The sequence below is a fragment of the Erpetoichthys calabaricus genome, chromosome 8 (genome assembly GCF_900747795.2).
Source record: "Erpetoichthys calabaricus chromosome 8, fErpCal1.3, whole genome shotgun sequence".
Classification (NCBI taxonomy): Eukaryota; Metazoa; Chordata; class Cladistia; order Polypteriformes; family Polypteridae; genus Erpetoichthys; species Erpetoichthys calabaricus.
The window spans coordinates 21,990,633-22,005,129 of record NC_041401.2 but is presented as its reverse complement, the minus strand read 5'-3'; the positions used below and the strand labels follow the sequence as shown (position 1 = coordinate 22,005,129).

The following is a 14,497-nucleotide window of genomic DNA, read 5'->3' as shown; positions in this document are numbered from 1 at the left end:
TCTCTGTAAAGTCCTAATTTGGGACAACTAAACCCTTTTTTGTCTATCCAAAACATACATTCGTTTCCTATACCCACTTAGCCCAATTCTGGTCATTAAGGGGTTGATAGTAAGTACATGTGGACTTGTAGGGGATGTGGAAGGGTGGGCAGGTCCATCCATCACAGGCATACTCTGAGCCTAGTCATCAGAACAATGAGGAAGTAATGCAAAATGTTCTGTCGCCACTCTGCCCTTTTTACTGTACAGTCATCTTTTTAACTAACATGCCAGAGTATTCAGAAAAGAAAAAAAGATTTAAGTGTCCCAATAATTTGATATCTGTCTGGGTAACTAGAAGGATATTTATGAAAAAAGAGCCCAAGGGATATGTGGCCTGGCTAATGACGAATGAGTAGAAGTGAGCCCGTGGTGACTCTTCCCACACTCCCAGTCATACCAAGAGAATCTTTGGCTCACTCTGACCCTACAGTGGATTGAATGGGTGCAGAAATTACTGGATTCCCTGTTCTGGAATTATTTTTAACATGCTGTTAATAAAATGTCTTTTTATTTGCAGGCAGGCTGCTTGTGACTAATCTGAGAATCATCTGGCATTCTTTGGCTTTGCCAAGAGTCAACCTTTGTAAGTATTGTAGCGATATCATGCCATGGCCACCACAGGTCGTGCTGCCTCCCATGAGCTGCTACTGGCATATCTAACTTGTCGAGTCTGTATTCTTGTGAAAGGTAGAATAGATCTTCAGTGTGGCAGGGTATAGTACTACCAGCAAACCCACGATTCACAAAAGAATCACAAATTGAAGAATGGTAATCACTTTCTGTTCCCTCCGATATTTGGAGGGAAGAAAAATCATGGACGGTGGGTGCGTCCTTGGAAAGTTCATTTAATTAAATAAATATATTTGTACTAAAGCGGTTTCTTTTTGGAGCCGTGACTCCTCTGGTTCTGGTGTTTCAGAAGCGCGTTGTAGGCGCCTGCGTTCATTGTTTTTATCGATGCAGTCTCGTTTTTGTTTTTCTATGTCTGTGTCGTTAGCTAGAAGTTGTTTGCTGACAGCGGCGGATTCGCGTGCTGAAGTGACGATGGCGGCGGGTCCGGGCTTGGAGATCTACATTACTAAATGAAGGGGGCAGCAGTTGTACTGTGTACGCCTCTGGCATCTGTGCATATATACAACCTGTTGTGCACGCTTTACCTCAAGTTTAGTTTACAGGTCGTGTTGTGTTGTTTGGGCACCACCTACTGACTCTGGGAAGCCGCTAGGTGTGACTCTGGGGCGCTGAGCCGCAGTGCACGTGCGCTTTCGGTGCGTCTGGCATCCGTGCATATATACAACCTTCGTTTAGTAATATAGATCACTCTACTGCTATTGCAACAGGCTCCCTCATCTCTGCTGAAATCTGATAAATACAGTGAAGGACGAGCCACTGTGACACCGTGTAACAGGTTTATACTGTAAACCACAGACCATCCACATCTTAGGTTTGCTGGGCCAGACACGTCTGGAGAGAACCCGTTAAAAAGTGTGTATTGATTAGCGACAAAATCCTGTACTGCAGTGATTCCAACCACAGGGCTTCTTCCTCAAACATATTCCCACAATTCCTCCAGTCCGTGCATTTTAAACCACCACTGGGGTTTCGGGAGAGGGCAGAAGACACTGAAAAGACTTGACGCTAAGAGAAAATAAAAAGCTCAGTTATTCAGGAGCTCGTTAACACAAGGTAACTAAAGCTTAATAATTACTTAGCATGTTGCAATTATAGCTGTGACAATGGAGACAGATGAACACACGTAGACCACCGCAGTGACCGGGCTCGACACATTTGAGAAGTGCTCCTGTCAGCTACAATATCTCTCATCACTATATGACATAATAACAGCAAGTCAAGTTTAGATAAGCATTGTGACCTATGGATACACAACGCGTTAAAACGCTGCAGCCATTTTGTCATGGCATATTTGCATTTCAGTTACACAGTCAGTCATTCATTTTCCAACCTGCTATATCCTAACACAGGGTCACGGGGGTCTGTTGGAGCCAATCCCAGCCAGCACAGGGCGCAAGACAGGAACAAACCCCGGGCAGGGCGCCAGCCCACCACAGGACACACACACACACACACACCATGCACACATTAGGGACAATTTAGAAACCTAACCTGCATGTCTTTGGACTGTGGGGAGGAAACCCACGCAGACACGGAGAGAACATGCAAACTCCACGCAGGGAGGACCCGGGAAGCGAACCCAGCTCTCCTTACTGCAAGGCAGCTGTGCTACCACTACGCCACCGTGCCACCTTCATTTTCACAGTAATGTTCAATTTCTCCCTGATTTTACTGGGTCGTTAGGCAGATTTGTTGTTTCTACAAGTGTTTGTGATGCGCCGTCTGTTGAAATGACACATGCAGTTCATTTTACTACTACATGCATTACAAAATACAGTCCAAGAGATGGTGCACTGCAAATGGTAATGTTGAGGATTACTTAGATTTCAGCCCATCTTAGACAGCTAGTTTACAATAAATTCTACAACAGAATAAAAGTGTGAATGTAGGAGTCTAAAAACTTCCTAAGTGTGGCAATATTTTGAACTAATAAGGTTTTTTTATTTTTATTTTAGCTGTCGGCTACAACTGTATAATAAACATCACCACCAGGACTGCTAATTCAGTAAGTAGTTGTTACAATCTTTTGTTATGTAGCTCCTTTCACAGTCGTAAGGAGCATTTACTCCTACTTGGTGTGTGCATGTGTGTGTGTGTGCGCCCTGTGGTGGGCTGGCGCCCTGCCTGGGATTTGTTCCTGCCTTGCGCTCTGTGCTGGCTGGGATTGGCTGCAGCAGATCCCCGTGCCCCTGTGTTAGGATATAGCGGGTTGGACACTGACTGACTGACTGACTGAATGTTAAAAAAAGGGTAATTTTTTTAAATTGATTTTAATTAAAAGCAATAACAAGCCATAAAATCAAGTCAAACTTAACAAACTGAACTTCAACACCCCACCTAAAAGAAAGAGTGGAGAGCCACCCAACAAAGCTTCTCTTTAAAAGCAGCAAGGAAGGAAGAGCATCCTTTTCCCTGATATAGAAGCTTATTGTAAAATGTTATTGATTAGATCCTACCATATTTTTAAAAAGTTTTGAACAGATTCTGTGAGTGAGAATTTGATTTTTTTCAAATTTCAAATAGTATAGGACATCCGTTACCCACTGACTTAAAAGTGGTGGGCTGGGATGCTTCCAGCTAAGCGACATAAAGTGAATTTTTTTATGTACTGTAATGTAAATGCATCATTTATTTGCAGAACTAATGCACATAATGCCATAGCAAATCGGATTAATGAGTGAGTCCATGGTTTGGAATTACAACTCTTGGCCACAAGAAGCTAATGCCTTTGGACTGGCTTGTTTCTACCGAGAGACTCTGACGGTCCGGGTTGGCTCCACGGTCCCTGGCAGCTTGAACCCAGAGCCGCAAATAACGAAACTGATGATGAGGCCAGGCAAATGAGGACACACATAGTCTGCAAGAAGTGGTGTAAAGTGTAGAGTGTTTTTATTTACAAAAACAAACAGTGTTCAAAGTGTGGTGCAGTCCAGTTAATAAATAATCAATAAAAGTGATGAGCAAAAAAGTGGAAGTTAAAAAGTTCAAACAATAATCCTTTCAAAGGAGGTTAAAAATCAACGGCAAAAATATCCTTCCTTTAAAACACAATCCGATACTCGGTGCTCCTCTCTAAAAACTAACATCTCCTTGGCTTACTCTTTCCGGATCCCTCTGCACGAGGGGACGTCCACAAATGGACACAGACCACCCTTAAATCCTTCTCAGGTCCCTGTTGCCAGTCCCTCAGCATTTGTAAGGCGCCTTGTCGAACTTTGCTCCTCACTACTTCCAAGCCACAGTCCGTCGGGCCTTTGTGGGCCCTTCTGCCACCCCGCCTTGAGCGTCTGGCCATATGCTTCTCTTACGGGACTCACTTTCTCGTCCTCCCTCTTCCCCTCTCATACCACACTGGCTCCATCCCGTTCCTGCCCTTCTTTAATTTCACTCTCCTTTAATCTTGGTCTTTTCTTTTTCTCCTCTGTGGGACTCGGCAGCAGTGCTAATGACGGAAACGGATCAATTCCTCATGTGGGAGTGAGTGATCAGACATTCATGTGCACGTCTGTCTCTGGAGCTGCTCTGCCATACCACCCAAGTCCCAACAATCCATCCAGCCATCCATTATCCAATCTGCTATACCCTAACTACAGGGTCACGGGGGCCTGCAGGAGCCAGTCCCAGCCAGCACAGGGTGCAAGGCAGGAAACAAACTCCGGGCAGGGCGCCAGCCCACCGCAGGGCACATACACACAGCAAGCACACACTAGGGACAATTTAGGATCGCCATTGCACTTAACCTGCATGTCTTTGGACTGTGGGAGGAAACGGGAGCACCCGGAGGAAACCCACGCAGCCACGGGGAGAACATGCAAACTCCAAGTGCCAACAATACACAAGCGTATTATTTATTTATTCATTTGTCTAAAACGTACATGCCACAGACCCACAGTATCACAGGGACCCCCTTACATTGGGCTGGTTTGACCCCACAGTGTTGCAGCATCAGGTTAAACTCTTGACCTTATTGTCAGGGCCATACTGTATGTTTCATATGATATGAAAGAATTCAGTCAGATTTCTTGCTTACTGCAGAAGAAATGACGGCCGGTATTAGCCATTTCAATTTTTAGAACCTTGTTCCCAGTTTAATATTTTCAGGTCTCCTGACAAGTTACACATACGAGCAAAACCATCAAATTTTAACATGGTCCAAATATCTAATAATAAAAAATAAATAAATTACTACTGGAATGGTAGGAACAGATACACAGTTAACAATAAGAAAAATCTTTTTTCTTTGTACTTTTTTCCAAGGTAAAACACACACACACACAAACACTTCTGAGCAACACTAACGTTAACTTTTGACTTTTACTTCTCAATGAGCATATTTGGTTGTCTGTTTTAATTGCTCCACTGGAAATGATCAGGCTGTGATTTGTTGATAAAGACATCCCTGCAGTGTAAATGTTGCTAGGAAGTTTTGTCTTTAACCAATTAATCTCTTCATGTGCGGACCACCACTCTCAAATGTCTCTGCTGTATTTTCGTCTTTGCTATTGTGGCCTGCAGAGGGCACTCCTGGCACCCAAACCTGACAGACAGACGCAGGACTCAAGTTCAGCACACATTTATTTTATTTTTTTCTTTTTCCTTGTGGGGAAACACCTTGCCCCGTTTCCCTCCTACACAGCCCAGTTTTCGGCACCAAAACACAGCACAACACACTCTTTTTCTCCTTTTCTCTCTCTTTCTCTCTCAGTTCACCTCCACTCCTCCTGGCAAGCTTCGTCTCCCTTCCTCCCAACTCTGGCTCCTGGAGTAGTGGCAGCTGGCTTCTTTTATAGGGCACCCGGAAGGGGCTGCAGGTGTCTGGTGACCTTCCGGCAGCAATTCTGGGTGTGGCAGAAGTGCTGCAACAAAAAGCTCAGCAGTGCCTGCGTTGCCCCATGGCGGTGCCAAACTCCAACTCCCATAGAGCCCTGTTGGAGTCTGAGGCATTGCTACAACCCGGAGGGTGGGGGGGACTGCCACCTAGTGCTCTGGGGAAGTAATGCCCTGAATAAGCTCTCTCCCCTGGTCATTCCACTGTAGAGGCATCCTGGCCGGGAAAAACTGTAGTCCCTCTCTGGTGAAACTGCATTGCTTGAGCGTGACAGCAGCACTGTTTCCTGCCACTTCATCATTTTCAGCTGTTTTTCCTCTTGATGGAGGAACTCATCGTCTTGTTTGGCAACTCTGGAGATTTAAAGTATTCCTTTATGTTTTGTATTTCTACTGTGTGTAAGTTGTTGCTAGAGGGTTTAGCTATTCCCTCCTCTTCACACAAATTTTTTTCCAGTCTATTGGAAGATGAGAAGAACATCAGGCAGTTGTTCATCACACTATGCAAGTGCGTGAAGAAGATCAGTGGCGTGTAGGGTTTATTATTATTATTCTGGTGGTATAGCAGTTAATCGCGCCTCACAAGTCACTCACACATCCAAGCCAATATATATTTTTCACGTTCATGCAATGAAATTGCACTATATCTGTGGACACCTGACCATCAGATTGAGTTTCTTGGATATCCTATTCCAAAAACATGGAGTTGTGCACCCCCACCCCCCCACGTTGCAGGTTTGTCTCCACTCTGAAGGCTTTCCACAAGATTTTAGTGTGCCTGTGGCAATTTGTGTCCATTCAGCCAAGTCAGGTGCTGAAGTTGGATGAGAAGACCTGGCTCACAATTTATCTCAAAGGCATTCAGTAGGGTTGTGTTCAGGGCACTGTGCAGGCCACATGAGTTCCTCCATTTCTTTATGGGCCTGTCTTTGTCAAAAAATTGTCGCCATAAAGTTGGAAGTTTCAATTACCTTAACTGTCTTTCTATGCTGTATCCTTCACTGGAGCCAACTGGTTGAGCCCAGACCATGAAAAGCCTCTCTAGACCCTGATGTAATCCCACCTCCACCTTTAATGCATCTGTCACTCCTACCGCAGACCTCACCACTGTCACAGTTCACTCGTACATATCCTGTACAACTCTTACGTACTTCTCTGCCACTCCCGACATCCTCATACAATACCACAGCTCCTCTCTCCTCACCCTGTCATATGCTTTCTCCAGGTCCACAAAGACGCAATGCAACTCCTTCTGGCCTTCTCTGTACTTCTCCATCAACATCCTCAGAGCAAACATCACGTCTGTGGTGCTCTTTCTTGGCATGAAACCATCCTGCTGCTCACTAATCATCACCTCACTTCTTAACCGAGCTTCCACTACTCTTTCCCATAACTTCATGCTGTGGCTCATCAATTTTATCCCCATGTAGTTAGTAAATAAGTAAATAATACCATGTGACAATTAACTGTTGACAACCTATTGACAATACCTATGATATAGGAACAGGAACCTTCAATCATCCATCAATCAATTGCCCCATAACGAAAGCTGTATGAACGATAAAGATAACTGAAAATTAATTATCATAAATATATAAACACTACAGAAAAAATAAACAAAAAACGAAGCTCACTTCACCAGTACAGAAAAAAGTAAATATCAATGAAAATCAACTGAGACCAGGCTATTGCTAGCATTACTGAAAGTCCTTGATTTTCTAACTGCAGATCCAAAATGAAGGACTGTATGTATTTACATAGCCGGCAATGGTGAACTAAGACGTAAGTGAACAGATTTACACAGGGAACTATATTTTACTAATTCAGACTGACAACATTGGAAAAAGCCAAGAAACATAATGAGATGTCATCTGTGACTGTAAGCAGAGTAGCTATGTGACTGTGTGGTCACCCAGCCTCCCTGCATCCCAGCAATATCAGTCTGCTGAGCTTTGAAGTGGTGCTTTCTCTCCATACTGCCTGACTATCCAATCAATTCTACTGTTTCAAAAAGTTTGGTAGTTGACAATGTGGTATCCTTTATGTTGTATTTACTCTGTTGCAGAAACTTCGAGGCCAGACTGAGGCACTGTATATCCTGACCAAATGCAACAACACAAGATTTGAGTTCATATTCACCAATGTGGTTCCTGGAAGTCCTCGACTATTCACTTCAGTTATAGCAGTGCACAGGTAATTAATATGAGGGAAATATATTTAGTATTCATGAGGCAATACACTTCACCCATGATACAATTCATACTGTGATTCAGGCTTCATGATATAATATTCCACTGTACTGTATGTTTAGTGTTACCTGTTATCAGACATCTATAAATTAGAACACTGCAAACAAATTGAAATCTATGCCCATGCATATGTTTTAATTTTGTTTTTGTAAGCTTTTTAAATAGTAGCATAAAATATTTGCACTGCAGTAATGTAAGAGGTGTTGTGTGTTGATTAGCATATGCATTTAAGAATTTCTCCATATTCTGTATAAATGACATTAAAACAGTCTGGAAGAGAGCAGGCCATTCAACCCAGCAGAGCTCGCCAGTCCTGTCTAATTGATTCTTGAAAAATAGCCTCAAGTCGAGTTTAGAAAGTCCTGCTGTCTACCACACCACTTGGTCACTTATTCCATGTGTTTATGGTTCTCAGGGTGAGGAATGTTGGTGCAAATTTCCCCTGAACAAGTTTCCAACTGTGTCCCCGTGTTCTTGATGAACTCATTTTAAAGTCACCGTCTCGATCCACTGGACTAATTCTACTCATAATGTTAAACACTTCAGTCCTGTCTCCTCTTCATCTTCTTTTACTTAAACTGAAAAGAGCCTAAGGACCTTTATAGTGCGGTGTAAACCTGTTGAAATTTGAATTAAACTTTTACTTTTCTGAGTTAACCTTAAACTTTGCTCCAAAAATTGCTGTTCAAAGCCATGAAGAAGGCCACTTTGTAATATTCTGAAATTTCCTTTTTTCAGTTTTTGCAGACCTAAACTTTAAATTTAAACCTCTGGCAGTTTACTGCTTACCTTTTCACCACTTTAGTTCATTCATTGCATTTCAGCTGATTGTATTTGAAGAAAAACTTGAAAAACTGAGGTGTTCTAAAACGTTTGAATGATTGCGTGTGTGTGTGTATGTGTGTGTGTATATATATATCTATATATATATATATATATAAAATCCCTGTGTGTGTCCGTGTGTGGGGGTCTTCTGATGAAGTGCGCATGCGCGGGGCACGGTGCGATGCGCGATATTACTGTCAGAGAAAGTTAGAGGCGTTTTACGGAAATACAAACCAGTATTACTGCGAGAGGAAATTAAAGGTACACAATACAGTGACGCATATTACAGCCACATACAAGCCAGTATTACTGTCAGAGGAGATTAAAGGCATATTACCGACGCACACGCCTGTATTACCACCAGAGAAAATTAAAGGTATATTACGGACGTATATTACGGATGTACAAGCCAGCGGACGTACAAGACGGTATCCTTCAATAAGGGCGCGCACAGGCATCCTTCAATAAGGGCGCGCACAAAAAGGTGAGTCTCAAAAGGACAACCTCAATTGGGCTCAGCGAATAAAGGCGCGCATAAATAAAGATCTGCACCTGTTGCTCTTCACATATTCCAGAGCCATTTGAACTAAATTATCTACGCGCCCTTATTGAATAGAGCCGTACAAGACAGTATTACTGTCACAGAAAATTAAAGACACACAATACACGGCGACAGCCCACGAAGAACGGTCAGCTCAGCAAGTAAACATCAACAAAAGAAAGGCTGAAAGAAAGAAAAATACGACAAACAAAAAGAATGAGGTCAAAGTCCCTTGCCATTTAATATAGACTGTTCCTACTAATGTTTATGCACTACTGTTCTAGCGCCCGTTATTGTAACGGGCTAAATGACTAAATATATATATATATATATATATATATATATATATATATATATACACACACACTCACTCTAGGGGGCTTCACCCCCCCCCCACCTGTACTACGTGCCATTTTGAAGAGGGGGGCTGAACACACCTCTAGAAGACGCGGCCGCTCCTCTGAAATCCCCTCTTAAAGGGTGATACGATGGGAAACAAATAAGTTGTTTTTTTACCTCCTCTTTGCTCGATCAGTTGCTGGCTTGTGGCTGCTGCCGTGCCGCCTGATCTGCATCTCGTGCAGCGCTTCAAACGTTTAAAAGCCTGTACAGCAGCTGTTGATTTGTCTCGCTGCCTTGTCTCTCTTCTCCCCCAGAAATCCTCAAACACTATTCGATCTCTTTTTGCTGTTCCGTTATTTCACAGAGTAATATTTTCTGTTTGTTTGTGCTAATGTGATCTTTACTATAATTTTTTTGAGACTTTCAAATTTTCCTACTTCCATTATCTCTAACCTGCTCTGCAGGTGTATCACGCCAGTGTTTTTGAATTCTTTACAACGTTCTACTTTGTCATCTACTCTTTGTCTTTTATGTCCGGCCCTGGGTGTGGTTAAATCTCTTGGCACAATGTCTCATCTCGCAGGACGTGAAAATGTCTCTCTGAGAAGGTCACATCTCGTCTCTCTGAACAGGTCTCATCTCATCCCAAGATTTTATTATATAATATATAAAAAACACACACACATATATTTAATTCCAATTTCTTATAGTACTTAAAAAAAAAAAAAAAAAAATTCCCTAACTTTTTTTTTTTTTTTTTAATTCAAGGGTACAAATGCTCCTTAATGTAGAGCCTTGTGTTGCTGCATAAAAAAACAACTGATCATTTCAATTTTGACTGGAGGTAGGACAGAAAGTGACCACTGACTGAATTAGCAGTCCTTGCAGTAATGTTTATTTTACAGCTGTGGCCAACAGCTGAAATGGGAAAAAAAAATCTTATTACATCAAAAAACATACTTAGGATTCGATTCAGGATTCAGAACCCTACATTCACACTTTTTTAATGTTGTAGATTTATTCTTAAATAGCAATGCAATCCGTCTAAGTTGGATTGAAATCTAAGTAATCAACATAGACCTCAGTGTTAACGTTTGTAGTGCACCATCTATTGGATTGCATGTTGTGATCAATGTATTGCCTTTGACATTCCAACAGATGGTGCATCACAAACAATTGTAGTAAAAAAATGCAGTCCATTTGTCATTCCAAAAGATGGTGCATCAAAAACATTAACAGTGCTTTTACAATAGCGACCAAACAGACGCACAGATACAGAGGCATACAGACACTTGCCCTTTTATTAAGGTGGATATACAGTGTGTGTGGGAAGTTGTATTTGTTCATCCTTCCACAGATACTTTTACAATCTGTAGAAAAATAATTCTTGAGTGTTCTTTGCTATTATTTTTTTATAGAGCATATGAAACATCAAAAATGTACAGAGACCTAAAATTAAGAGGCGCTCTGATTCAGAACAAACAACTACGACTGCTTCCTCAGGAGCAAGTTTATGATAAAATTAATGGAGTGTGGAATTTATCCAGTGATCAGGTATGCTTTTAAGAGATTACTCATTTCAGTTTAATTTGATATATCGATAAGTTTATAGCCGTGCTGTGCAAAAAAAAAATATATATATTATACACTTTTAAAGATGGGCCATTTTTAATTGAAAGTAAAGTTACAAACATGATAATAAAATATGAAAGCAGGTAACATGATGGTACACTTTACAGCAGTGCCGTGTTGCGGCCTTAGGAGTCTGGGTTCTGTTCCCAGCCTGGGGTGAGTGAGTGAGTGAGTGTGTGTGTGTGTGTGTGTGTGTGTGTCCCTGTCCCCAGTTTGCCTCTCACATTCCAGTCTCATTTCTGTTTAGCTGTTTTATAAGAACAAGTGAAACAAATACATTCTGAGTCTAGTGGCGGTCTCTTCCATTAGCTGTAGTAATTGGCTGCTAATTACGAAGTTGACCAAAATGAAAACCTGCGACCACTGCAGCCCTCAAGGTGTTGACAGTCCAGACTTAGGATATGAATACCTTAAAAAGATGAACTCTCGTGATGCACAGATTCCCAATCAGCAAACAAAATCCACAGCACCTCATACATCTGCCCAGCATCACCCAGAACTGCCACTTCTGAGTGAGACAGCAGAAGCCACAAAGTCACTCGCTGTTGTGCTCTTGATGCCCACTTGAATAACTGTGACACTTTTGGTCAAAGTTTCTTCCTTTGTGGCATTTTTGTTGTTCTGTGTAACTTAAAATTAACAAGCAGGAAACATTGCTTTTTTTTTTCATTTTTGAACAGAGCTAAATGAAGTACAATGCCATTTACACTTCTGTACCACAGACCAACACATCAGCTCTAGTTAGTTAGAAGCACGTTATTTCAGGAGTGAATCAGGCTAAAAATAGAAGGAAACATCCTAACAATGACTATTTTCTTGTAAACCTAGTAATGAGTGATTTATAACACGCTTTAGGTTAAAAATTTAATTTTTAGGCTTTCAGAGGCCTGTAGGGCTAATTAGGGGGTGATGGATGCTTTTTTGCTTTGCACTTTCCTCACACCAAGAGTAGTTCAACAGTTGGCGGAGGTTCGGAGTTTGGGAGTCATTGGAACACGTCTCCTGGGCCCGAGGCTTATGGGGGGACCCAGGGTGGTCTATGCAGAAATTCATTGTTTTTGTAACACCGCCATCCGTAAACAACTGCATGGGGCTACAGAAGGTGGGAATTGATAATGTCTTTATGCACTCATTACGCAATTAGTAAAGTTTATAATTGAATTTTATGAGGACTTGTTATAGTACTCTGTGCGTTCATACAATGAAAAGCGCTATACAAAATTAAAACGGAATTGAATTAAATATTGACTTGAGTGGCCCATTATGCCTCCTCCCCATTACAGTTAAAAGCGTCTTCCCACCAAAGGCCACTAGTTGGATTATGAAAAGTAGCAATTAGTCCTCAACACTGTGTGTGACCCCAAAAGCAAGTAGGCTATGACCAAAGTTTATAAGGAGAGTCTGAGTGTTGGGAGTGAAAGCTTATCTGGCAGGAAGAAGAGGCCTGGGTCATAAAATAGAGAGAGACGATAAGTGGAGTGTTGTCTTATTTTAAAGGTGGGTAAGCCCCCCTACTAGTAAACAGCAACCATGTAGACAGTCCAGAAACCCTACTGGGTGGTGGTTTTCATCCTCCTCTCTGCATCCACTCTTGTTTTGTGTTCATTTGTTGATTAACAAAAAAAAAAAAACACCATTTTTATAAGTTTTGGCATTTATTCTGGTTATGGAAGGTTACCTTAGGGGCCTCCTCCTACCACAGTATATACCAATCTATTCATTTATAGGTTCAAGGTTTTAATTTAGTCATTTTTACACAAGAAAATGTGAAATTTACCTTCTTAGTTGCATTCAATAAGTTTGGTTTGGGTAACAATGTGAGTCTGGGTCACAGTGGTGGCAGGTTTTAGTTCCAATCGTAATTCTTAATGAGAGGTCAGTTATTTCTGTTGAAGCCTTTCCTGTTCAAGTGACATTTTAACACTAGAATTACCAGAGTCTACGAAAAAACTTGTAGATCCGGCCCACCTTAAAGCCGTTCTCACCTCTCTTTTTGTCTTCTAAATGTGCTGATTAAGACGAGCAGCAAGCAGCCGGTTATTCCATCCTGCACCACTGCAGAACGTTCACTAAGTTTTCCCAGCTCGTGCCTTGTTTGATTATCTGGGAGTGACTGAAGTGCTGGGAGTTTTAGAGTGGAAATAATAGATCGCTATTTGAAACACACGCAGTTCATGTGTGTTCCGTTTCTACAGAAAATCTGTGTAAACACATTTTTAAAACCAACGTTTTTCATATTTTAGTAGTAAATGACAATATTTAGGCATAAACTATATAATGCATGAAGCCTGAAGTCCAAAGATCAAGTAAACACTTTCACAAAAGATTCAAGGAATAGACAACAGCTTCAGTGGCATAGCGGTAAGATTTGCTGACTTGTAATCAAGAGTCCCCGGTTCAATCCTCACTCACTCCTATATTTGCCGTTTTCTATAGTCAGCTGCTCTTTTTGTTAATATTATACAGTACACACATACATTTGGTTTGCGTCTGTAACACACGGTGTGCATTTATAGGACTTGTAAAAGTTAACGTTTTTTTTTAAACTTTTATTCTTTTTAAATCATGATCACGATACATACTACCGCCCCCCCACCCAGAGATCTGACGCTGTTATTTTTCATTTGAAACGGAATAACTGCAGATGTGAGTGGTGTTTTGAGACAATGGAACTGTACATTCTCTTATCTGGAGGGATTAAAGCTGACACACAAACGCTGGTGAATCTGCCTTCTTCATATCTCACCGTCACTTGGATTTTTTTTTATTCAGTTTTATTGAGTGTTCCTGCTCATGCTGAATTAGTGTGCACTTTATGGTGTATGATGTCAAAAAAAAAAAACACAGACATAGGTATATATGATATTTGGAATTATTCGTTTTATGACCTGTATAGTACATTTCGGAAAACTTTGTGGCACGGATGCAACATTATTCATATTCATTCGCATAACATCTTGCGGTTTGTAATCAGTGACTGCGTGTTTTTTTTCCCCCGATCTTGCCAGTCCCCACATGTTGCTGTATGCTGTTTCTTTTGTACTCCAGGACATGCAGAGGATAGAATAGTACAGAGCAGTAAGTTCAGCGCTATATGCAATCATCAGATTCAAATGTTAACTGTTCACACACATGCAAGGATAGTCTTTCCTACATTTACAACGTGTGTACCTGTTACAATGTACACGCTTCTCTCTATGCTGTGGTTTCTATTACACACCTGAAAGAAAGAGACAATATATGTGAAAACATCATCACACTAATGCTATATTATTTGAAAACGAACAGCATCAGATCGGGTGTGGAGTTATGTTGGCGCTATTACTGAAAGAAAAAAAAGATCAACATGTGCATTGATCCTGCAGCACTGAATAAGCTCACGTGCTCTAACATCCCCCATCCGCCC

The 14,497-nt window shown here is 41.5% G+C and overlaps 1 protein-coding gene across 2 annotated transcripts in view; it reads left to right on the top strand.

The window, feature by feature from the left end:
• The window catches only part of bbs5 (Bardet-Biedl syndrome 5), a 36,830-nt gene that overhangs the window by 2,731 nt on the left and 19,602 nt on the right, over positions 1-14,497 (top strand). For both annotated transcript variants that reach the window (XM_051930690.1, XM_051930689.1), the window contains exons 3-6: positions 560-625; positions 2,631-2,680; positions 7,568-7,695; positions 10,878-11,013. In XM_051930690.1, coding sequence (XP_051786650.1) covers positions 560-625; positions 2,631-2,680; positions 7,568-7,695; positions 10,878-11,013 — 380 coding nt within the window. The remainder of the gene's footprint in view (positions 1-559; positions 626-2,630; positions 2,681-7,567; positions 7,696-10,877; positions 11,014-14,497) is intronic.